Below are 27620 nucleotides of genomic sequence, written 5' to 3'. Positions count from 1 at the left end.
TATATATATATATATATATATATATATATAATGAATGTCACATTTACATGTATTATTTATGATTAGTAAGTGCTGTGAATAGTCATATTTCTTTATAATTTGTTTTCATGCTGAAGCTTAATTTATGCTGTAATTTTCATGCTAAATAAATAATAAAGTCACTTGAGACAAAAAAAAGAACATTTTAAATCAATATTTTAAAGTCAGGATTTATCCTCTTGATTCATTATCAAAGGAATCAATACTTCAAGATCAGTCTGTCCGTTACTTAGCATCATTTTTAGTATGGGAATTTGAAGAAAATCCCTAACCTTAATTATGAAACTCATCTGCCTCATTCTATGCTGGAGAGTTGTGCTCTTATATTTCCAAGTAATCTGGTGGATGATAAAATTGGCGCATCTGCACATTTTCTAGATAAATTTATTTCATCATGTCCAAACCAAAGGGAACATGAAAAACATTAAGTGATTTTTTTTCTCTCTCATTGGAATATGCAAATTGATTATATGTCTGTTGTTGTTGTTGTTTGTGTTTTATTCTGAATGGGTGTTATGAGGTTATTTGTTTAATGTAAAAAAAAATATTAAAACAATTTGATAATAAAAATAAAAATGATAATAATAATAAAAAAACATTAAGTGATAAAATATCTCTCTTAATCAGCCACAATGTTACATTTTGATATTTGCCAGGGATACTTTTTTGCAATGATATGCCAAGTAGCTCCGCCCACATCAGAAACGCATTGGATGAAATTCAAATTTGGTTCAATTTCTTTCTTTTTCTTTTAAATTATAGACAATCCTTTTTGAAGCCATGTAAGTTATGCTGTTCAGCTGCAATGGATTGTGAGTGATTGGCTGTGATTTTGTTGCATGTCATTTTCCTCTTTTAGTGTGGACAGACTAACTGCTTGTCAAATCAAGTCTGGTGAGGACATGCTACTATGAGTTCACTCTCAAGGCCTGCTAGCCTGTTCTTCAACCAAATTTTGAGGTGTTTCGATCCTTCCTAACTGTCCGTCTCTGGAACAGTGGGGTGCTATACTGGTTCAGGATAACATCATTTACTGAGAGGAAGAGACAAGAGATAGAGAGATAGATAGATAGATAGATAGATAGATAGATAGATAGATAGATAGATAGATAGATAGATAGATAGATAGATAGATAGATAGATAGATAGATAGATAGATAGATAGATAGATAGATAGATAGATAGATAGATAGATAGATAGACAGACAAAGAGCAGGATAGAATATAAATAGATAGAATGACATAACAATAGATAGAATGATGGACTATGGCAAAACTGGTGATTTGAACACCTACTGTAACAGAATAAGAACTACTCAAGATTGCGGACAGAAATTGCAACAAATTGGATTGTTATCTGGTTTCAGAGAGCAACCTTCAACTGAAACATCCTGACTCAGTGAGTGTGGCCTTGCCACAGCCGTACACTGAAAAAAATTAATCTGAGTGGATGTAAATGTTAAGTAATTAAAATGCGTGATATCAACAATAAAATGTTAAGTTTGTGTCTTTACTTTAATATATCTAGTTTTAAATTAATCTGCATTTGTTCAAAAAACAAGAAAATGTGTATTTTATTCCTTTACTAAATTAATCTAAGTAATCCCAGCCAAGCTTTTTAGGTACACACGCACAACAAACAATACCTTGTTTTATTTACTCACTTGGTAAAAAAAAAAAAAAACTCCCCTTCCTGTTTCGTTGGTCTGGAAACCCCTTGCATTCCTAACGAAGACGAACACGCGGACTGAATTTAAGGTAAGAATAAAGCTAGCAAATTAACAGTTAATGTTACTTGGGTTGGTACATTCTTTACAGTTTTCGAATTGCTGTACAAAAACCAGGCTTTAAATGTAATTTGAAGATTGTTGTATGTGGATTTTCTAATTAGCATTTGCCTACCATGTGGTTACATTGGTAAGTTAAAGTTAGGTGGCTAACTTTAGCTGCTTTAAAGCATTCAGTTTTAAGCTTGGCATATGTCTAAATACATTTAAGGAGCCACTGAAGCCTATTTTAGGATTCCTTTTTCTCCCTGTGAAAGTGTTTGGTTCTCCCTGATAATAAAAGGTGATGTTGGATGCGTTGGAATGCGGGTAACGTTTGTCTCTCGTACGGGGGACAGCTGCCAGCTGAGTTCACGCAGCATTTACAGCCGCCATTTTATTCGGATAATTTTCAAAATATTACTGTTATCGTTCCATGAAATGTAGTTTTTGAAGTATTTCAGGCGAGAATGTAGTTGTTTTAAACTCAAATATGCGGTTTATTTATAAAGACAGCGTCTATTTAAAAAAATGTGTTTCGCCGATTTCAGAGATGAGCTCCATGCGATCAGCGGGAGCTCCGTCATCATTTATCCGCCGAGAGCAGCTTCAGCTCGGCTAGACCTTCTGACATTTGCCGCTGGCTCTGATGTCTCTTTAGTGGTTCAAGATAAAATATAATTCGTTTGGGGTAAAACGAAACGTTTCTTATCTTTGGCCTTTATTCAATCAATCTATTAATATGTTTTATATATATATATATATGTATATGATGTCCCTATGAACTTTTGTCATATAGGTATTTCGTCATACAGAATGCATACTCCATGAATTATGCGATCTGAAAGAGTGCCCATTAGCGCGCTCTGTCAGTTTCTCTTCGTGGTTTGCGTTTGTTAGGACGGTAGTTTTTACGGTCTATGGTTAGAGCGTTTACAGCTGTCAATCATAATATGTGACCATAATCCTGCCTTCTGCATGACGCGGTTCCCTGTACACTTTCTCATCTGAGCTCCGTGGAAAAAAAAAAAAAAACACAAACATTTCATATGAAACTGAAGACAATTAGCTGTCTGATCGGCAGGTCAACTACCTGTAGTTGTTTGTGGAGAGAAGAAAATGTGAAACTATTTTTAATTATAGTTATAGTTATGATTTGCTATGAATTGGGTTTCTTGCATTAGTCAGTTACTAACCATTAACTTACACTGTGTCCTTAACCAGGTGATTCTCCTGACAATAGGCTACACTGGATAAAGGTATGTAACTTTCAATAAATTATATTTAAATTATATAATAAATTTATTGTAGTGAGGAAACTGGGGGTGAAGTTATAACTAACTTTTTTTTTTTTGCATTTCACAGAGTAAATTTATAGTCCTGTAAAAAAAAAAAAAAAGTGACGACTTAAGGGGTGTGCACCATATGTTGCTGGTTGCTCAAAGTCTGCCATTGCATTAGTTCCCATTGCCATGATAATCTATTTTTGTTGATCCCATGGTTACATACATTAGCTAAAAAATAAAAAAAACTTAATTAGTTTACTTCCACCATTTTAAAGTCACATCTTTCTATTTAACATTGATGAGGCTGTGATAAAATCAAACTTACCTGATTACCTGTGGAGAAAATAACAAGATGCTTACCTGATGAAGCTGTAAGAAAAACATCTGATCAATCATGGTGTAATTTTAGATTCTCTTCTTTTCATTCGTCAGTTGCATACTCCCCTGAACAATTGTATGGCTCAGAACAACGGGCCTCAATATTGTCATATTTGACCAATCTACTTATGTTCAGTTAGTGCCCCAAAATGACTCTAGAATATGCTGGGATCTGTGTGATGCACAGGCACCATAAATTAATTTAAAAGTCAAGACACTCACACTGAAGACATAGTGCACATACAGTTTTGTTTAAAGATGTCATAGGTGTTGAAAGTAATCCTTCTCTGTAAAGTTCAAAATCAAAACAAATGACTTTTGGTGACTTGTTAGTTGAATGTTTCTTTAACAAATGTGATTTAAGGGAATTCCAGGATGGACAAGGGCAATCAGTATGTAAACAGGCAAAAAATAGCTGCCGTCTTTCCTTAATTTGTAGTATTGTTTGGTTAAAGGGGTGGTATAATACCCCTTTTTACAAGATGTATAAAAAATCTCTTATGTCCTCAGAGTATGTGAAGTTTTTGCTCAACATACCACACAGATAATTTTTATAGCATGTAGTAAAAAAGCTCAGTTTTTGTATGTCCCTTTAAATGCAAATGACCTGCTGCTCCTGGTTGCATGTTCCTGGGGGCAGGATTTATGTACATTTTAGGGTTAGTGATGTCACCAACCCGAGTGGAAGCCGTTGTAGTCTCTACCAGCCGTTTGTTGTAGTCCTTAAAAATAGATTTCTCTAAAAGAATATATCTCCCTTTGCTTTGAACTTTGAATGTCGTAACTTTGCAGATGTTGTTTATGCTCAAACAGCAACATTACACACTAACTAAAGTTAAAAAAGTGAAATCATAATCAACCATCCCTTTAAGATTACAAATGATTGTCCTGATAAATAAATATATATTTTCTCTTTACATTTTTGAGGACAGACAAGCAGACAGAGAGGCAAACACAACTAAATGGAAGCTGTGCTCCTCACCGCTACCAGTATATGACAAATCTCGAAACTGACTTCCACCACCCTCAGAGAGACCACCCAATTTGCTCCTCATTTAGAGTCTGGATGTACTCAAATCTAGCATCTGGATTATATGGGATGGATTTGCACAGTTCACAGTTAAAGTTGAAAATTGTGTCATCATTCGCTCACCCTTAAGTTGTTTTAAACCTGTATAAATTTCTTTCTTCTGCTGAACACAAAGATATTTTGAAGAATGTCTGTAAACAGACAGACTTGGGTCCCATTGACTTCCATAGTAGGAAAAAATATATACTATGGAAGTCAATGAAACCCAAGTTGCAAAATATCTTTCTTTGTGTTCAGCAGAAGAAAGAAATTTATACAGGTTTAAAACAACTTGAGGGTGAGTAAATGATGACACAATTTTCAACTTGGAGGTGAACTAATCCTTTAATTCTTCATTCTTTTGCAGTTATCATGTGTTTTGTCTTCTCTACCGTTTTTTTGTCTGACCCTGCTGACCCAATGAGCATGTTACTGTCCAATGGTCATGCTTTAACTGCAATCTCTAGTATTGCATTAGTATTGGATTCTTCTCATGGGGATTTAATAATTTTGACTTTTCAATCTGAGTTAAATCTCGTTTTTGGCTTATTTTATCTGTAAAAGAAAACGTGCCTAATAATTCTGCACACCTGAATATAAGGCGTTTTCATTTCCAACCTTCATGTACAATTATATATCACTTATAAATGATTAAATTAATAGTAGTTAAGTTTAATATGGTTTGGAATTGGGAAAATGTTCCTGGGAATAAAATATGATCAGCAAATCAACGTGCCTAATAATTCTGCACACACTGTGTGTGTGTGTGTGTGTGTGTGTGTGTGTGTCTTTCCACATAAATATTTTTAAATTCACACAAGATTGTAATTGTTTATAAATGTAGGCAAATCCATGTGGGAAAAAAATTGGCTTAAATGCATTCTTCACATTAGCAAACAAAGCAGTAGGTTCAATTCTCTCTGGTTTATTTCACAGGTTTGTGATGACGATGATGCTGCAGCCATCCAAGAGGCCATCACTTCATTTGTGCTCAACATCTTTGTGGTCAGCAAAGCCAGGGATGGAGGTCTCGAGAAGAAAGTTGGAATAGCCATTGAGGGAGCGGAGGTCCTTTTTTGCATTCCCAGTGTAGCACATGCTTGCTCCTACCTTATGGGCCTTATTTATGCTTTGGAACTAAGCTACCCAGAGAAACTTAAATACACCTTTGAGGTATTTCAGAAGATCTTCCTGGAGCTGGAGGATGTTAACAAAAACATGTCCTCCAAAATCCACGATCACAAGATCAGCTTACTGGCCTAAAAGCGATACAGACATTGTTGAATGTAGAGGGTTTGAGTCCCTCTGGTAAAGTTTTACTGTTCAATTTCTCAGGTCTTTTTCAGTGCACTTTCTCAAGTCACACTAATCCTATTTCATATAGGGACCATGTTTGTGAGTGTTAATGTTAAAGGTGCAGTTGAAGGAAAGATGACAGTTAAGAAGTCAGAAACTATATTGCACAATGTGAGTTTTTTTCAATAGAAACCCAAAGAAACTGAAATGTAGGTTTCTTAGAAGATCTCCATTGTCACACGGGGATCATACATATGATCATACATGTGCAAGCGTGTTGTTTTAAAGTCTTAAGAGTATGTTACTGTACAGGACTGAAAAACGCAATTTTATAGAAAATATTCTGTAAATGTGTCTGAATGGTTTCTTATGAAGACAATAAAGCCTGTCAACTTTCACTTAATGAGCTTTCCTCTGTCACCACCATGAAGCACAATTTTGTATTGTACACAATGTCTCAACCTGTGAGGTGGATATATTTTATTATACTTTGTTTTATACTGACCTTGTCAGTTTTTACTCTCAAATGGCCAAAATGTCAGCTTCAATGTAATAACTAGATTTCTATATTTGATGAATACATTCTACTGGCATTCTGTTTACAAGTACCAGTGTTGAACTTTTACTATAGTAGTAAAACAATTACTATTTGCATTTATACTTTCAGTAGAAATACTCAGTTGCTAATTAGAATACCTGAGTACATGTAACTTTAAAATACACTAACAAATTTTGAAAACAGTATATCCCACTTGAAATTTGTAATATTGAAATGTAAAAATTAAGTTGGATTCAATCAAAAATACACATTTTGGATTCTTAAAGTTGTGTAGATCACACACACAAAAAAATGACTAGATCAATACTAAAATTAAGTTAACTTTATGTGCAAATTTTATTTCAACAAACAGAAAAATTAAGTAGTTTGTACAAAGACTAGTCTTGTTGGATCTACGTAATACAATTATGCAAAAGAATTCATCATATTTTTTAAGTAAATCAAGCAGATTATTTTTATCAGTGTACAGACCTGGATAAAACCGGACATGCTGTGCTCTTAATGCACAAGAGATGAGACAGAAACAGAATTACAGCCTTAACCTCATTCTTTTCCCATTTTGCAAACCACAACAAAGAAGCCCAGTGGAAATGTAATACAAACTCCTGTATTTGCTCAGGGAAACCCAGGAAGGTTTAAGGTATTTCACTAGTAGTAGAGAGAACAAAAAAATCTAAATTGGTGTAAGACAAGACCAAGGTGAAAGTGACCTGTACTCACATGTACTTTCAAGCTTATTTTCTGAAGTCATTTCTTTAAACCAGACAATTTTCTTGTTAATCACTCAGCCATATCCCCTAACTCAAATATCACTGCATGAATTAATTATGAAATTAACTGTTTACCACTGCACTGATTAATAAAGCAACTTCTGTTTGTTTGATGTGGTGTTTTTACTTTTACTTTTTATATTGAGTTTTGCTAATCACCGCTACAGTAGCTTGTGTGTGGAATGTTGGGGACCATGTTTGCTGGACCTCATATTTTGATAGTGGTGACTAAATATAAAAAAATGCAACTTCATTCTTTGCCAGTAGTAGGCGCATCTTACAGTAGCTGTTTCCCCAGTAACTGCTGCACTAAAGCCAGAGCTGCGCTTATGAACACTACTTGATGAAATTAAAAAACATTTAAAAGTTTCATTGTATTTTTAGTTATTATTATTATTAGTTTAACTTTGTTAGATCGTGATGAATGAATGAGAGTTTTTAATAAATTTAAAGGGAGCAGTCTTTGCATGCTATAGCCTATGATGTTTTATTCAGGATTTAAATAAAGTTTCATGCTTGACATACAGCTACACATGACACAGAGAAAGCCAACTAACGTACTACACTAAAATATAATAATTTCAGAAGCACGTGATTCTGCAACCAATCTGGTCCAAATGCAGGATTTAGGTAAGGAAATGGTTATTATTTGTATTGGCTGCCACGCCAAATCATGCTCACCTGCTTGATTTCTGTTTAAATTAACAGTGTTTTTGTGAACATATATACATACTTTATTATCAAGTATTTGTAACACTTTACAATAAGGTTAGATTAGTTCATGTGAGTTAATGTATAAAAGTATACATTAGTAGACATAAAGTAGTGTATTTGGAGCGTTGACTTGAAAAATATTAATAGCAACCTTGCTTTTATGTGAGATCCAGACAGGTTAACTAACTGCTAACCTAACAGCAAAAACCGGGCGTGCGTATTATGCATGCTGTCACCTAAATATAGCTATTTTGAAAAGTACATTAGCCTTTAATTTTATTAAGACCAACGGAATAACTTTGCAGCATATTTCATAACACTTTTCATATTTTTGCAAAAAATAAATAAAAAAGAATCCTAAAACCTTGAGTTCTATCTATGGAGAGCTCAATACCTGTGAAACTCATGATTTGTCCAATTCTTGGTCACAGATTGGCACCAGCCCACATCTTTAACCATCAGTATAGCACCGCCCACTAAGCCCGTCCAACAAACAAACAAGCATCTGAAAAGGTCAACATGTCTAGGAGCACCATTGTAGACAGAGCATGCTGAGTGTCTGAAATCATAGCTGACTGAACAAACAAGCGGTTTGGTGGCAATTTTGCTGGCAGTCATGAAAGCTTTGACATCTGTGACACAGCACACTTAACGGAGGGGGAAAACCAAACTGTCAGTCAGGGTGGAAGTTTACTTTTACATTTACATTTAATCATTTAGCAGATGCTTTTATCCAAAGCAACTTACAAATGAGAAAAATAGAAGCAATCAGACCAATGGCAGAACAACAAGAGTAAATGCCAAGACAAGTCTCAGTTAGTGTATCACAGTAAGTGTACTTTAGCTAGTTTGTTATTTTTTAAAATAGAATGGAATATAACAGAACAGAGTAGAGAAGGTAAGTGCTAGTTTTAGTTGATCAGTTTCTGGCGAAAAAGATGTGTCTGTAGATGTTTTTTGAAAATGCTTAAAGACTGTTCGAAATGAGATTGGGAGGCCAGCTGGGCACAGTCGAGGACAAGGTCTTTGAGAGTGATTTTGAGCCTCTTTGGAATGGCACCACAAGTTAAATCAAATGCATAAGTTTGAACTTGAAAGTTTAGGTATATTGGTGCAGCACCAATGGTTGTCTTGCAGGCAAGCATCAGTACCTTGAATTTGATCCATCAAGAGAGCATTACAATAGTTCAGAGTCTGGACAGAACAAAAGTTTGGACAAAAAGTTGTGCTGTGCAGCTTGCTCTCACAGAAAAGGTCTAATCTTTCTAATGTTGTATAAGGCAAATCTACAGGACTGGGCCATTCTACCAATATGGTCTGTGAAGCTTGACTGATCATCAATCACAACTCCCAGGTTTCTGGCTGTCCTGGAAGGAGTTATGGTTGACGAACCCAGCTATCACTTGTGATGAAATGATGTGTTAGCTGGAACCACAAGCTGTTCTGTCTAAGTAAGGTTGAGCTGAAGGAGATGGTCCTTCATCCAACTAGATATGTCTATGACAGGCTGCAGTTCAAGCAGCTACTGCCCGATCATCTGGTTGGAATGAGAAATAGAGTTGAGAGTCATCAGTAAAGCAGTGATAAGAAAAGACATGCTTCTGAATGACAAATTCTAATGACAACATGTAGATGGAGAAGAGAAGTGGTCCATGCACTGAGCCTTGAGGAACCCATAGCAAGAAGTTGTGACTTCTCCTCACCTCACCTCACCTCACCTCACTTCTCCAAGACACCTTGAAGGACCTACCAGAAAGGTAGGACTTGAACCATAGGAGTGTGGTTCCTGAGATACCCATCCTTCTAAGGGTGGACAGGAGAACCTTGTGGTTAACTGTGTCAAAGCAGCAGACAGGATTCATCAAGATGAGAACTGAGGATATGGAAACTTCTCTTGCCAGTCTTAGGGCTTCAGTAACCGAGAGCAGGGCAGTCTGAGTTGAGTGGCCGCCTTTGAAGCCGGATTGGTTGCTGTCCAGGAGGTTGTTCTGTGCAAGAAACATAGAGAGTTGGTTGAACACCACTTGCTCAAGTCTCTTTGCAATGAGTGGAAGAAGGGATAACGGTCTGTAGTTTTCTTAAAGTGCTGGATTTAGAGAGAGTTTTTTAAGCAGTAGGCTTACCCAAGCCTGCTTAAATGCAGTGGGAAATGTACCAGTGTGAAGAGAGGTGTGGATAATGTGAGTAAGCGAAGGTATGACTGAAGTAATGGCCTGAAGGAGTTGAGTGGGGATAGGATCAAGTGGACAAGTAGTAGGATGATTGGAAATGATAAGTCTGAAAATGTCTGCATTTGCAGAGAAGGAAGAGAGGAGTTACTGATACACAGTAAAGTCAGTAGAGGATTGTATTTTTTTATTTTTTTTTTTGTTTTTTTGTGCAATGTCCTCTATGTAGCCCAGAGTTTAAAGTGATGTTCACGGAGAACATCAGACAGCCAGGGGCAGAGGGGGTAATGCTTGCTGGTCTGGATGAAAGTTGGCAAAATTTGTCTAAGCGAGAAGTTAGAGTGGAGCAAAGAGTGTAAGTAGCACTGTGTCCAGTTCTGAAAACTTAAGAGGATGAAGTGAGGATGAAACCATAGAGGATAGGTGAGAGGAAGAGAGTGAGAGTAGGTTACATTGAAAGGTGACCTGTGTAAGAGTGTATGCTGTGTCAGCAGTTGTGAGTTTAGAAGTGATGAGGAAGTGGTTTGAGGTGTGCAGTGGAGTAACTAAAGTGTTGTCAGTGGAACAATAGCGTGTGAAGATGAGGTCCAGTTGGTTAACTAATTTGTGAGTAGCTATAGTAGACACTCGTTTGATCGAATGAGGCTTTGAGGCCAAAGGAGGCAAATTAAGGTTTAGTATGTTTCTGTCCAAGATGGGAGGTGCATCGATAAAAACGAATTAAAACTGAAAAAAAAAAAAAACAACATCAGCGATATGTGTAGCAAGAGAAGTAGGTAGAGATGTGAAAAAAGAGGAAAAAGTGTTGTACAGCTGTTATGGTGGTTTTATTGTTGATTACTAATATGTATATAAATAAATAAATAAAATTATTAAAAAAAAAATTATACAATAAGCAGAAAATTAAATATCAACTCAACCAATTTAAGATGCTAAATATTAAACTGACCTTCCACAAATATGACACTGTACATCAATAAAGACTCACAAAAACATTGAAACTACATGCATATCCGCATGCTTCTGTTCAAAGGTTTGGGGTTGATATAAGGCTTTTTAATGTTTTAAAGCAGTCTTGTGCTATGCTCACCAAGGATGTATTTCTTTGATTTAAAAAAATACAGTAAAAACAGTAAAAACAAATTCAAATGAACTGTTTTCTATCTTAATATATTTAAAAAATTTAATTCATTCCTGTGATGCAAAGCTGAATTTACAGCATCATTACTCCAGTCTTCAGAGTCACATGATCTTTGAGAAATGACTCAGATATGCTGATTTGCTGCTCAAGAAACATTATTATTACAAATGTTGTGCTGCTTAATATTCTTGTGGAAATTGTGATACATTTTTACTTCAGAAATAATTGATGAATAGACAACATTTTTTTATGATTGTTATTTTTTAAATACATATACATAATATATATATTTACAGAGGCTGTTTCTTTTTTTTTTTCTAAAAAAAAAAAATGGATGTCAGTGAAGAGGCTTCACTATGCTGAATAAACAGCATTTTAGAGGAAACAGCTTATAATTTTAAATAGGGATATTTTCTTACAAAAACACTTTTTAGATACAGAAGGCCTTTGTTTTACTACACGACTTACTCCTGACTTGACATCAATTCTTAAATCCAAGACACAACATCACTGTTCACATTAATAAAGTTAATGGTGAGAAAAAAATGTACAGAAAGCAATACATTGTAATGATTCTTAGGTTAAAATGTACATAATATCATGGGTCATATATAAATATATAATTAGTATACGCATAACATTTTTAGAGAATAACATATTTTAAATATAGCAGACAAATTATTATTGTTTATTTGTTATATTTTGTTTTATTATTATTATTATTATTATTATTATTATTATTATTATTATTATTATTATTATTATTATTATTATTATTATTATTATTATTAATAGTTCATTCTGTTCTAAGCACCCCCCCCCCCCAACACACACATACAGCCGATTACATGATAGTAGATAATAGTAGAATAATTTCCTCTTATAAATAGACATAATTCTATATATCAAGATAAATGAAAATATTCCACAAAATCAATGTGTAAAAATAGGTCCACCAAGGGTCCTGCAAAACATTGAAGTCCCATGATCTAAGAGTGTTTTAAGTGGTTGCTCACTGACCCAAACCAAGAGCCAATCCTCATGTCTCATTCTAGTTTCTTAATCTGATTCCTTCTTCAATGTAAGTCTATGGGATTTTATGTTTTATCATCCACCAAGCAAAAAACATAAGTCTGATTGGTGATTCCAAGAAACTCATTTGCATTTGATGTGTACTGCCTGTGAGTTTTTCGAGAAAATCAGAGTTGGCATGGTGGGATGTTAACAAGTTCTCTCAGATGATAACCTTGTTTATGATTACATCTTTGGGTTATGTAACTAAGCACCACTAGAGACGGGTGATTACAAGGCACAAGCACTTAATAAAATATAATAGTGACTCTTTTAAAGGCACCTAATTGAAAAAGGAGCCTAAGCAACAACAGGAGAACCTTGTGCATTTCCTTGTTTAACAAACAATCAATGATACTATCTCAGACGTCCTTCCAGATGCTGATTGCACTGCACTCAATTCAAAGCACAAGAGTCCACCTTTGATATTTTCAGTGACCCTTTTACAGCCACTGTAGACAGTGTGCCGGTGCACATTAAAACAACTGCCAGATCTGTAGTACTGTACAACAGTCTGAAAGCAAAGTTTCAAGCTGCTTTAACACTCACACTTCACTGCTAGCACTGACTTTAGACAGCCTCGGTCTGAGACTAAGATGTTTTTTTCATTAAGAATTCCAGTAGTCACAGATTGCATCAAAGTAATGAAAAGCACCATGTTTTATAAAATGCCATGGGACACAACATCAATCTGAACACTGACAAAATGATTTGGTGTAAACAGTCTTGAGTTTCTGGATGGTGCAGCATCAAAATGACAGGATTTCATGAATTACATCTCATATTAACTTAAAACTGCAGTTTCAATTGATGAAATATACAGTCATGATTTCCTCACTTCAGTAACAAAAGCTGAAATTTTGTCTAACTGACTTGGTAATTTAGTTTATTGAATCTGCTGTCAAAACTGTGATGGCCGGGGAATCTACTTGATGACCAATAACCAATAATGCATGAATTATGCATAAAAATTGCATAAATGCATAACAATTACTTTTATTATCGTTTTTTACTTATTTTTAATTACTGGTTACTTATCAAGCACAATTTTCTTTGCTATGCAATCCTCTTGGAAGAGGATTTTTTTTATTTGTATGTGTATGTCTGCTAAAAGTGAAATTTGTCGATTTGTAGGAGTCAATAGCTAGAATATAAATAACAGATATGATCTCCAATGTTTATTTCACAGTGTCTTAAAGGTCAACGTGTTCCAAGGGAATGAAGAAATGTTCAGTAAACAAGTTTCATGCATTTAAGCCAATACAATCAATATATACCTATGTACCTATATACTGTGTGTGTGTGTGTGTGTACCACTGGAACATCTGCCTGCTTGTGCAAACTAATTATTTGCTTTATTATTATTTTTTTACATGTATATGTATATTGATTGCTTGGTAAAACAAACTGTTATTCAGCCAATCACATGGCAGCAACTCAATGCATTTAGGCATCTAGATGTGGTGAAGACGATTTGCTGAAGATCAAACCAAGCATCAGAATAGGGAATAAAGGGGATTTAAGTGACTTTGAATATGGAATGGTTGTTGGTGCCAGACAGTCTGGTCTGAGTATTTCAAAAACTACTGATCTACTGGGATTTTCACACACAACCATCTCTAGTGTTTACGGAAAAAGAGAAAGTATCCAGTGAGCGGTAGTTGTGTTGGCAAAAATTCCTTGATGATGTCAGAGGAGAATAGGCAGACTGGTTAGAGAGACAACAGTAACTCAGATAACCACTCGCTATAACCAAGGTATGCAGAATACCATCTCTGAACGCACAACACGTCAAACCCTGAAGCAGATGGGCTACAGCAGCAGAAGACCACACCGGGTGCTGCTCCTGTCAGCTAAGAACAGGAAACAGAGGCTACAATTCACACAGACTCACCAAAATTGGACAATAGAAGATTGACTGGTCTGATGAATACAGTGTAACCATCTTCTGATGGCTACTTCCAGCAGGATAATGCACCATGTCACAAAGCTCAAATCATCTCTGGCGTCCTGAACATGACAATGAGTTCACTTTACTCAGATGGCCTCCACAGTCACCAGATCTAAATCCAATAGAGCAGCTTTGGGATGTGGTGGAACGGGAGATTCGCATCATGGATGTGAAATCATCAGAAATTAGAAATCATCAGAAGTTATATATCATTGAAAACTTAAAATGTCAAAATTCATCCTTTAAAACCCATTTTAAAATCAAACATTGCATTACCATGTAAATGATAATGGCCAATTTTCAAATCATGAAAGCATACTGTAGATTATCAGCAATAGACTAAGACTAAGAATAAATACAAAACGGCTAACAAAATGATCACTTGTAGTTATAAGCATATCTGTTACGAACAAGGAGCTACATTTGGTACATGCATAGAATTCATGGCAAATTTGGATTACTGAATATATCAGAAAATACTGTATTTCTCTTTTTTTATTGAATCATATAAGCATACAGTAGATTTTCTTTCAACACAATATTGTTTAATCATGTATAAAAACAATGTACCGCATAAATGTTTTGTCATCCTTATTAGATTCATGCCTGCTGATGGCTGCACTGCCATCTATCTCCATGTTGTCCTTGATGGAGGAGACCATATGCGCTGGAGTTTAAAGCCAGATTAAATCACACAGTGGCCGTGCTCCTAATGAAAGACAGCCCTGAGCTTATCTTTTTAAAAGGAAAGAACTGATTCCCCACCTAAGGTTTCCTTTTAACAGCACACACACGTCATGCTACATTTAAGCCCATTCACTGTGTTTCACTCTACCACTGTACAAATGTCTCAATGTTTCTGTGTTAATGATACCACACTCCGTAGTTGTTACCCCCAACCAAAAAAAAAAAAAAAAAAAAAAAAAACACAAACAAAACACACACACACACACACACACACACAAAAAGCGAGCTAATCTTTTCTGGAAAATGTCTAACTGGCCCAACAGTTGGTGGTGTACTGATGGATCACAGTCAGTTTGACCTGTGAGATTGACCAGGTTGTCCTTAAGTGCTTTCTGGAATGATGTTCGTTTATCAAATCAGCCTCTCTGTTTGGATGATTCCGGAGGATTATCCGTATAATCCTAAACTTTGTGAACTTTCCTTGAAGCTGCTTTTACCTTCATTCACCCTGTGTGATCTGGTGCCAAAGCCAGTCAAAAAATTGTGCCTCTTCAGCGGACAGGGAGGGTGAAATAAATTTCAACTGTTGAAAAACAATGTAAAATAAGAATAATCCAAGCAAATAATTACTGTTTGCTCAAGCAGGCAAATGTTCCGGTGGTTTATACGAGTACGATTGTTCCTCAGTGGGTAGGAAGAACAAGCCTGCCAATTTTGCAAACAATACACATTTTGTACATGGCTGTTTCAGTCTTTCTAATCACCATTGACGGAAAGGTTCTTGAAAATCTGCATTTTCTTCATATTTAGGCAAAAATACGTATCCTGCTTCCACATTGCTCCATAAAGCCATGTAATCCATTTACTGCAGATAAAGAAATGTCTGCCTTTTTCTTTTTCATTTTATTTTCTTATGAGGTAAACTGATTTAAAATCTGCTTACCTCATCAAGTATTTTAAAAACTTTCATTTTCAATTAGCCCTTGGCATATTTAGGTAAACTACAAACCCATACAAGCAGTACACAACAAAGACAAGACAGCCTACTGAAAATATTAAAAGTATCACTATCCAAAGACATAAGCCTATCAATAAAATAATCCATATTATAATAGTCAGGTCTCAACACAGTTTATAAGACTTGCATGTACAGAGATACAGAACGCTCAAAATGTAAGAGACCACTGGTGAAAATACATATTTAAAAGAAACCTAACCATATATATATTCTAATTTAATGATGCATTTTTTATAATAAAAAATAAATAAATACCTGTTAAAAGTTTGGAACCATTTTGAAATTTATTAAATAGTTTTTGGTTTCTTATGTTTATTTATTTTTTATCAAGAATACAGTAAATTTGTTGAAATAGTATTACAATTTAAAATAACTGTTTTCTACTTTAATATATTTAAAAATGTAATTTATTCCTGCAAAATGTTATTTATTACTCCAGTCTTCATTGTCAGGCAGATGTGGTGAAACACAAAAAAGTTTAAACTAACAGAATCATGACATAACTCCCCTCTTCCAGAAGATGTGACCTCTTGCCGTAGGCAGAAAGAAGTGAGGAGGATGAGAATGTGGCTAAGGGGCTGGCGAAGGATGGCATAAACAGAGACTGGCAAAGGGATAGCACAACCGTAAGAGAGCCAAACAGAGAAGGGCAAGGTGGTGATGGAGATAGAGAAAGTCATGTGATGACCTCAAACAGGTGATGCTTGATGGTTATCCAGGCCATAACCAGGGATGTGCCCCACAGCAGCATTGCCACTGAGGAGTACTGATGGGAACACGCGTGGGAATGACCAAAGGCAGGGACGACGTAAATAAAGCTTTCAAAGTTTTTGAATGGCATGGGGGTATTTATTAATACATTTTCATTTTGAATCCCACGTTTTCAGGGTGGTCCAGGGCTTGTATGTGTATTAAATTTGGTAACAACACCAAACCAATAACTGTTTACCGAACATACAGCAGCACACAGAGGCCATGCATTATTTATTTTCACAACTTATAAGAAAGTTCGACAATAAAACTATTGTAGTTTCTGTCCTTTGATACATCTGCCTGCGTCAGGTTTTTCTTCAGTTTTTTCTCTCTGCAGAGCGTAAAAGCTGATATAAAGGGCATGGATACAGCAATCACACTGTAAAACCAACACTAATGTGTCACAATGATTTCTTTTCCACTTAAACCTTTTTTTTCTTCCTCTATTTTTCAAAATGGGACCTTCAAAGTCCATTGCTCAGAGTCAGTGTCGGGAATAGCAAACTCACACAAGTGCTCGCTGGAAAAGAAAGCATTGATAAAATGCTAGTTAGAAAGCACTCAGGTCTGACCAGTGGTTGTATTTGTAACTTAGAAACAGACTTCAGACCTCCCGGGTGCACTGCGGTTATTATTCTGCTCACAACTCATTTGCTTAGCCAATCAATGCATTATATGATGCATTAAACACTATAATCAATTAAAGAAATGCAAATGCAGCTCTTCTTCAAGACAAGATGCAACATTTGTTTCCTAAACACATTGCCAATGTGATTACTATTCGTATGTTAAGTGAAATTCAAGCAAACATGCTTTTTGAACCTCGAATGTTACCATTTAAACATTTATAGCATGTTTAATTCATGGCATTCACAAATTGATTTAATTGTATTTATGATAAATGAGATTAATTAAATATTTTAATTATTATCACTTAATTTATTAAACAACAACACATTAACTCAGTTTAAACATAAATTACAAATCTAGGTTTCATTTATTACTGCATTTGTCACCAAAATGGGAAGTTGTGGCCTAATGGTTAGAGGGTTGGACTCCCAATCGAAGGGTTGTGGGTTCTAGTCTCGGGCCGGACGGAATTGTGGGTGAGGGGAGTGCATGAACAGTTCTCTCTCCACCTTCAATACCACGACTTAGGTGCCCTTGAGCAAGGCATCGAACCCCCAACTGCTCCCCGGGCGCCGCAGCATAAATGGCTGCCCACTGCTCCGGGTGTGTGCTCACAGTGTGTGTGTGTGTGTGTGTGTGTGTGTTCACTGCTCTGTGTGTGTGCATTTCGGATGGGTTAAATGCAGAGCACAAATTCTGAGTATGGGTCACCATACTTGGCTGAATGTCACTTCACCTCACCTCATCCTCACCTCACCTTCACCTCACCTCACCTCAAAACTGAAGCACCATATGTTTCTGAATATTGATCTTGAAAACTAAAGCAGTTGTAATCATATGAAGTTTTGGAGAGCTACTGAAATGCAGGCTACATTCGTACAGCAGCAGAATATAGATGTCATTCCTGTATTCCAGTGTTTAATAAGGTTATGTATATGACATGGTTAAGTTTAGAAGTAAAGCAAGCGATAACCACCATAATTGAACTCACTCCCATATTCTTGTTAACATACGTAATGAGTTGTTCAGCGACATTCTGAGCCTGTCTTTAACAGCCTCAGACACTGCGATATTTTTAAACCTGTTTGATATTATTGCCGCATGATCTTGTAGTGTGTGCATTGCTACGACAAAGTGAAACCATAGACTGTAAAAACAGATGGATGACGCATCTCTACTTTCTTCCACTGTAGAAAATTGAAGCCAAAACGTCTCAGTATGGCCGCTGTCATCTTGTGAAAAACTACATAATTTGAAGCCCGAGTCTGCGCAGAGGTAGAGCCATAGTATCAAAGAGAGTCCTGCCTAAACTCTGGCAGACACAATTGCAAGATCAGAATCTTAATGCCACATTTTTATAGCTTCAAATAACTAACTAAAAGCATATTTATATATATATTAAAATAATAGCATGATAAGAACTACCTAAAATGATAGAAACCATCTTTGGTATAAATTTATTTGAAGTGTAATTTTATTAGATTACATGGGGAGGGTGTGATTTACGACCTATACCGGGTCCTGACACCTGTGGCCGATCTAAATGTTTTGGCTTCACTTTTCATCCGATCACAGTTGCAGTTAGTACAAATCGAAACATCTTCTAAGTGACATGACATGTGGCCAAGTATTGTAACCCATAGTCCGAATTTGGGCTCTGCATTTCATACATCCAAGTGCACACACACAGCAGAAGGAGTGAACACACACACACACACACACACACACACACCATGAAAACACTCCCGGAGCTATATAATCATTAGAATTTCTCGCCGCAATTGATGTTAGAAAACCTTTTTGTTTGTTTTTTTGGTTGGGACTGTATCTTGGCCAAATGTCTTGCAGTTTGTGTGCTTTGTTACCTCATTAAAACACACTCAAACCTTCAGGAAGAATAAAGGATTTTAAAAATCTGACAATTATTAGTGTTGCACTGTAAGGTTAACCCTGCCTGCTTTAAATGTTTGAAAATGATTAACAGCTGAAAACATTCATTAGAAATGTAGTAAAGTATTCAGATATGACCACTTAAATTACTTTAATTGAATAATTGAAATAGTTTCACAACCTATTCGATTTTAAATAGGGCAACTTGTAATCTGTAACCTATTATATTTCCAAAGTAACTTTCCCAACACTGTCTGTGTGTACCGCATCAAAACAGCAACACTCTCATTATAATCAACAAAGAGCAGACATGGTGTAAATAAGAGATGTGTTGAGCAGTAGCAGCTTTGTTGATCACATGCAAATCATCTGCAGGAGTCCACAAGTCTTGTTACATTCCCTCAGAGATCTAGCGCTGAATCACAGGCCTTAAACAGGCACGTGTGTAAAACCACAGTGATGGCTTCAGTGATTATAATGGGATGGAAGTGTTCTAGTGTTGCTGGCTTTCTGTGTATAACTTATTCAGGATCCAAATCACAGTTTTGTTTTTCATGCTGATAAGTTTTTCATGTTGTGAAGTTTAGCCACCGTCTTGATTGGCTGACATATAAAATGGCAATCAATTATTTTAGAAACACAGTTTCCAGCTTGCACAAGAAATGCAGTTACATCATTAAAAAAATAACTACAACATCAAGAAAAAAAATCTGTTTTGTCAAAACAGTGCAGTCCAAATGCATGGAATAATTGTAAATAAAAATGTCTTTTTTTGACAGAAGTTTATTTATTTTTATTTTTATTTTTTTTACGTAAAAAAATATATATTTTAATTAGCCAAACCTAAAATTAACATAAGGTTAACCTAAAGCCAAATATCTTTTCCCAATTTTCACATTCCATTTAATTTACATTTTTCTCATTAAATCAATCCTTATAGGGGATTATAAGGATACAATCAGGGACTTGGACTTTTTTTTTTTTTTTTTTTTATTAGTAGACTTCTTGTAAATTTGTCATGAATTGTGCAAGTGTATCTTTACTAATGAAGAGAATGTAGATCAACCAATGATAAACCATTTCTCTGAAATAGCTCAAAGGTTCATCTTATGAATCTTCAGTTGGAAAGATTATACTGTATAGACAGAGGACAACACAAGAGTTACAAATTCTGACAATGGACTTATATTTTTATTTATTTATTTTATCTCCGTGCCCATAATTCTTTTCCCTTTTCTATATCACAATGACATAGTAAAGTTTTTTTTTTTTTTTTTTGGTCAGACCGCTAGTAAAAGTGTAACTGGGAATTTTATCCAGTCTATTTCAATCAATGTCCCGCATACAGTAATGTGTACATTTGTACTTTTGAAAAGGATATATGGCATACATAAGAATATGGCATACTGTTCAATACAGTAACTGTCATCAAAACTCTGCACTGTTATATCGACAACATGACTAAGCATTTTGACTTGTTTGTGAACAATGACACAAGGACTTTTCATTCTGATGGCACTGATATGTTTATCGACAGAAATACTTGCTTTTGATAGATGAACTAAAGATATTGAGTTAGTTACAGGCTTTTGCAGATAATCCATCTTGTGGTGCTGTTTGTACGAATTGTTTTGAGAAATGCATATACTTTTTTGCAAATATTAAGGATGATTCGAGAAATGCACCAAAGCAACTGAGGAAAACTGTAAACATTTAACTGTTTGCTCTGCACAAAAGTACATGGTTTGTTGTAAAATGTACTCTTAGGTCATCCGAGATGTAGATGAGTTGTTTTCTTCATCAGAATGGGTGCCGTCGGAATGAGAGTCCAAACAGCTAATTGAAATCATAATAATCCATGTGCTGTAATGATGGATTTGTTTCTTACAAACACGCAGCTTTTCACAAATTGTTAATTGATGGACTGGAGAGGTGTGGATTGCTTGTGGATTATTGTGATATTTTATCACCTGTTTGACTCTTCATTCTGACGGCACCCATTCACTGCAGTGGATCCACTGGTGAACAAGTTAAGTGAATGCAAAATTTCTCCAAATGTGTTCTGACAAACTGTGGTACATGCTGGATGGCCTGAGGGTGAATACATTTTCAACAAACTTTCATTTTAGTTGGAACTATTTTGATTTGAACACCCATTATAAAATCCGCAATAAGACCTTCTCGTGGAAAAAGCCTCCGAAACCTCATGATGGTCTCTGCTGACCTTTAGCTAACAGGAGGAGAATAAGTGCATGTGTGTGTACCAGACCTGCTGACTGATTATGGATTTGCCACAAGCAAATATTCATGTTTATATGGCCATACATCACAATCAATGGACTAGCTGGTACAACAAGCACATGGCAAATATCCATATGGGTTCAGTTGCTGTAATATACCAGGTAATTTAAGAAAGGATTGAACTAGTATGTGGCTAATACTTGTTATTTGAAAAATAATTTTCAACTTAATGTCTGTGGACAGCAGCTGTAGCATGTTGTTGATTACCACAGACAATATGGTGTGTTAAATTTGACCCTCTGTTCATAAAAATACATTAGCTGTTAGCGACTTTTTTGTTCATTTTTTTTTTTTTTTTTTTTTTTTTTTTTGTCTGTGAAAATCAGCAGCCATGGACTGTCAATAGACATTAAAGGATTTGTTCATACAGAGCCCATACAGGGCTTTTCATTCACACAGATGCTTTTATATTTGCCATTTTCCCTAAGAAACTTTGTGTTCACCGATAAAACTTGTTGTTTTTTGTTGTTGTAAAACATTTGGATTCTGTAGACTTTGTCTTTAGTCACTTATCCACCTTTTTCCTCAACGCAGAAGTAAGCCTATGGGTGAGACATCCATTTCATTAGCCGCTATAGGTAAATAATGAGGAGAATAACAACGTGCAGTAAACGGTAAAACTGTTTGCAGTACAAACCAGTGTGTTCTTAATTAAGAACAGATTAAATGAATATGATAGGATACATCAATTGTCAATATCAAGCAGCAAAACAAACTGCTGTGTACAGCTAAAAATAGCTGGATGCAAATGAGACCAGAAGCTAGACCAATAGAATTTACAAATGGCGGCACCCATTTTTACGTCAGGAAAAAGGTGGATACAGTTTTTCCTCCTACCACATATGATTTTATTCAAAAAAGTTTGTGAGCAAAGGCAAACATTTCTCAGAGGAACACAGCATTTTTTATTAGAATCAATTACAATTTTTTATTAGTACCCAAAAGATATAAAAGTATTAAAGGTGGGGTAAGCGATTTCTGGTAGCCAATGTTGACATTTTAAATCACCAAAACAAACAAGCCCCTACCCCAAAAGGGTCTCACTAATTTTTTGATATCTCCACCTCACACATACAAAACCCAGGCAATGATTAGTTCTTTTGAAACGAAGCAAAACCAATATTACGCTCTGTCTACACCGGACACGAGTGGCGCAAACAAAATACTATCGAGCTCATTATAATCAGTGATGCTATCTACAGCATCGATGCGGCACGACACAACAAAGCTCAGACAGAAAACTACTGCTGCGTTCTATGACGTACGGTGACCAGAAGCTAACATGGTCGGTTCACTTAGTTTTGTCATGACCACAACATAATAACTCGTGGGAACTTTATATTATGTCGTGGCCATGAGAACATTTTGATGAGGTAACAACATCCTTATGTCATGGCCTCGAGAGCTATGTTAAGGGAACAACATTCGTTTCTCATGGCCATGACTTCTTATGTTGAGGGAAAGACATATTTGTCATGTGGCCACGAGTTTGTGTGTAAATACCCCCCACCAAAAATATTTTAGCAGGAAAACACAAAAGCGTTAATATATTTGTATATAGCGAAATATATTTGTTCCGCTTATCTTATATTTTTTTTGCCATCGCCATATCCCCTTAGATGCTCCATAAGTTCAAACACATGCTATGTTTTTACATATTAATTTCATGCAATAATAAGAATTATACAAATAAAAAATAAAAATAAAAACTTCTGTTGCTACTGATATATTTTTGATGTTCATTGTTCTTTGATAAAAAGCTGTTTTACGCTGAAATAGCATCACAGTTAATTAAACTAGTCAAAAAATGCTGTTCTAAATGCCACATAACCCTGATATCTGTATGTATTACATTACATTGGCTTGGTATATTCAAGCTTAGCATGTGTAGACATGTTGCACCAGATTTGACATCAGAGACGATTTAAATTTTTGTCTTGAGTTTTATGAATTACTTTTCAGTGCTTTTTGGGGGGCTATATGCCTTTACTATATGGAAAAGGGATGATCTTTACTGGTTTGGAACAACACAAGGGTGAGTAAACGATGATTTTTGGGTAAACCACTTAAAAAGCAATATATATTTCTTGTATTCCAAGCCAAGCAGAAACTGTGTTTCTACATCTCTGTCCTTATGCTCTATATCTCTCTATATAACTAGTGATCCCTCACAGGATCTTAACGTGAGAGATTTGTCATAGTCCAGAGACAGATGTGCCATGTCCTCTCTTCCTCTCACTCTATTTGTTTAGCAGGATTACAGCCTGTCATCTCAAGGGACAGCGGTCATGGCGCAAAGCGCTCGGCTCTTAAAGGGCCGGTGTGCAGACAGGCAGTTGAGCCTAGGGGCCCGTTCACATAACCAGCGTGTCTCTGAATGGACTCCCACCGAGCTTGGCTCCGCGGGACCCCAATTCTCTCCCAGTCAGAGTGTTTCTCAACAGACCTGAATGGAAAATGGATGTTCATTTGATCCAAAGCTTGCAATGACACCTCTGACACAGTCCTTGTGGGCTCTGTGATAAATATTTAAAAACGAGAGAAAGAAATGTTTGACTGGAAAGAGAAAGAATTATGAGAAATTCTCACTGACTAAAAACAGAGGGGGACCATAAGTGGGTGTGCATTCGGAGCAAAGATGGAAGGCAAATGGCAGTCTACACGCTGCGCTGATTAGATATTCCTTTTGAAGGTAGGTGTGGTGTCAGGTTTGCTTTGAGAGGCTTTTCTACTCTTGATGTTTCTGGGCTAACAAAGACGTGTCGAAGAAACATTCGCTGATGTGAGGACTTTGTTACTCGCTTTCCTGTGGCACTTTGCAGGCAGCTGGCTGCTAATTTATTGAGCGTTGATGTTTTGCATCTAGTGGGCAGATGTGTTTGACTAACGTTATCTGCTGAGGAGGGTTCACGACATCTTTATTTTCAAACGACATGCACAGGCATTTTTTGATGCACTGTGAAGACTATAAAAGAATATGTAAGAACATCAACACCAACAAAACAAAAACATTAATCACTAAAAAAAAAATAATAATAATAATCCCACGATAACTTGCAGCTTGTAGTTGCAATTATAGTTATTCAACAACAAAAAATGTGCCCCAATGCGCTTATTTTTCTTTTCTAAAAATCCTGAAACACAACAGGATTTTTTTAAAACACACACTACATATAAAAAATGGCCTACACAACTCAAGACATATGATAGTTTTAATTAGAGAGTTGGACTTGTAAGCCAATGATATACCTTTTTTGAATAGAAAAAAAAGATGATATAATTTAATTGATTTGAAACAGAAGTCTTTGTTATATGCATAACATAATGATAATATTAATGTCTTCACTTTGTAATTAATTAATGGATCATTGCTGGATAAAAGTTTGACTTAAATTATAATGTTTTTTTAAGACAGACAATTTACAGTAATTCACAATGGAGATTTAGCAGGTAAAGACAACATGAGCCTGAATAAATTCTGTACAAGTTGTGATCTCACAGTCAAGGTGTGTGTTTGTGTGGTGGTGTGTGTGTGTGTGTGTGGTTGATTTTGCCCCTTGGGAAATGTCTGGGTCATTGTTCTTTTCTTATTGCTGCATTCTCATTTAAGTGACAGGTTGCTGAAGGTGAGGGATTGTTGCTTTCTTTTATCTATAGGACAGTAATTGACAGGAAACAGGTCACCTGTACATACTGGTATCACCATTGCTTTAATATGTCAGAGCACATGACATTCATATCAGTTTCCAAGATATCTGAGTTGCCCTGAATAAAGTTTTTAGATTAAACTATAGTTTCCAACTAATTTATCCATGTAGTCCCATTGCTAATGGAATAATTACACTTACACGGATTGCATGCATTAAAGTGAACCTTAAAGAATTGTTTCGAATTTGCACATTTTAATTAACCAAACTGGCCAAGCATCAAGAATCTTTTTTTTTTTTTTTTTTATTAATGTGGATAGAAGCATATTTACATCATGTGACCCTGCTCTAGTTTCCTGTCTTTGTACTTCATTGACACTGTTCAGTGTGTGTGTGAATCACAAAGCTGAAGGATGCATTCGGGGAGAGTTCTGACCACATAACCATCTGCCATGGAGCATTTCACCACTTGTTTTGGCCCATCTGCATTCACAACACTTTGAGATCACATGGTGTCTCTCATAATAGACTGCATCTTCATATCCCTTAACACCCATAATTTTCCATAATGTCCCCGCAGTTGGAGTCATATTTGTGTCCATGGATACCTATTATAATGCATTCACGTCTAAATGTCTGTAAGCCATTTCTTGATTGTTTGTCACTCTGTGCAAAACTGGGAGTTTGCATGCAAAACTAGTCAAAATATTAAAATAGCAATAAATCATGGATGCATGTACTTACAAAGTATGAATTGAGCATATACTTGTCTATATGTAGATTTGTGCTATCAGTTAATCAGTTAAAAGAAATGATACCAAATTAGCCAGCTCTATCACCATTCCACTCACATTATATGAGTAAATGAAACAAGCAAAAGTGTGATATTCTACAGGTGCAAGCAGGACATAAGAGAAGCTATTTATTTTACTGTCCTGTAATTTACAAATAAAACACATTAAGACCACAAAAATGTTTTTTATTTGTTAATTAATTTAATTGTTTACTTGATTGTTTGTGATGCTAAGAGTTTAGAAATGGTACACTTCATTTTTGCCTCATATCAGGAATGCGTGATATATCAGCACCATATTGTCTGATATTAAAGTTTTATTGTATTGCATCGCTAAATATTGTATATAAACACAATTATTTTCCATATTTTTACATTTAGATTGCCTTCGCTGTAATCGAATGCTTATACTTATTTTAAAGACAAATAATTAGAGTATAAATACAGTTAAAAGTAATCTTTAACAAATCTCAAAATCTATTTTTCATACTGCACATTATAATATTGTGATGCCCAGATTCACCGCTAAATTCAGCATTTAAAATGATTTATAGAATGTTCTTTTTTTCATTTTAAAGGTTAATTTATCTAGACAAATGGTAGACCTAGTAGAATTTGAAAAAAATTACTCTCAGCCAGAATGATAATATCAGTGCTCTGGTTCATTATAAAACAGCCCTCATCATCCCTGACTCCATCACCTCCTAATTGTGATCCCACAACCTGCATATGTGAGCTGAGCACCTATTATCCCCTAGTTTAGTGCTCTGCATGGACACTACAAGGCCCTTTTCCTGTTTGCATCTCTGTGCATGTATGCATGTTTGTTTAATACATCCCTGTGAGTCTGCCTCTTTTTAAACCCCATGCATCTCCTTTGTGCACATCGTCACTCATGCCAGCTGCTCTCTAAAAGCCACAGGAGTTCCCGTAGTTTCCATGCTTTAATTAGCCTCGGAGGGTCAACACACCTTCAGGTGCTATAGTGTGCTCACACATACACCTGCACACATATGCACTTTTCTTAACATTAAAATCAGCTTCATATGGAATCCCACCAAGCTCTATTTTCATATTTTAATGAAGTAATTTCAAGGGAATAGTGAATGGATATAATGATCAAATATGGCTTCCTCATCTCCACCATATATGAGGTTTACTGAAAGAGGCGACATTATAGTTTCTATTTTTGATTGTGAGCTTGTGCCTTGCTCCTCTCAACATCTGTAGATTTCAAACTTCAGCAAGACACGTCGTCTGCACCCAAACCAACACATGCACACCATAGAACCTGATAATTGAACTTGCTAATTGGCATTTTGGTGAGTGTGTGTATGAAAAGGTTTGCACAAATACTAATTTCTACAAGTCAACTGGTCTGTGTTTACCGCATGTAAAAGCCTCACAAACACTTTGGCAGTTTATTGTCCAATGCTGAACTGATGGAGAGTGTGTGAGAAAGAATGTCCATCCAGCTCAGATGAAATTGTGTTTATTTCCATTATCAGATTAACACTCAAAATAAATAAATAAATAAATAAATAAATAATAATAATAATAATAATAATAATAATAATAATAATAATAATAATAATAATAATAATTGCTGCTAAGTATTTGTGTCTTATTTTCCAGTTAATAGATTTAAAGATGCATTTCTAAAATAGCAAATAGTCTTTAAAACCAAATGCCT

General features: G+C 35.6%; 1 protein-coding gene and 1 long non-coding RNA gene across 2 annotated transcripts in view; one reads left to right on the top strand and one right to left on the bottom strand.

Annotated features, from left to right (window-relative positions):
* The first annotated feature begins 1461 nt into the window (after positions 1 to 1461).
* LOC113072474 (uncharacterized) lies at positions 1462 to 6237 on the top strand. The gene is made up of 3 exons (XR_003280299.1): positions 1462 to 1797; positions 3030 to 3064; positions 5475 to 6237. It is a non-coding gene; the product is annotated as an uncharacterized LOC113072474 (long non-coding RNA).
* Positions 6238 to 23773: 17536 nt separating this feature from the next.
* LOC113087268 (proline dehydrogenase 1, mitochondrial) overlaps positions 23774 to 27620 on the bottom strand; it is a 60110-nt gene continuing 56263 nt past the window's right edge. The window contains 1 exon segment of the mRNA XM_074559898.1: positions 23774 to 23933. Within this exon segment, the coding sequence (XP_074415999.1) occupies positions 23774 to 23933 (160 nt within the window).

This window comes from Carassius auratus, chromosome 5 (assembly GCF_003368295.1).
Source record: "Carassius auratus strain Wakin chromosome 5, ASM336829v1, whole genome shotgun sequence".
In the NCBI taxonomy this organism is placed as follows: domain Eukaryota; kingdom Metazoa; phylum Chordata; class Actinopteri; order Cypriniformes; family Cyprinidae; genus Carassius; species Carassius auratus.
Note: the sequence above shows the minus strand (reverse complement) of the source record. Positions and strands in the feature narration are given on the sequence as shown.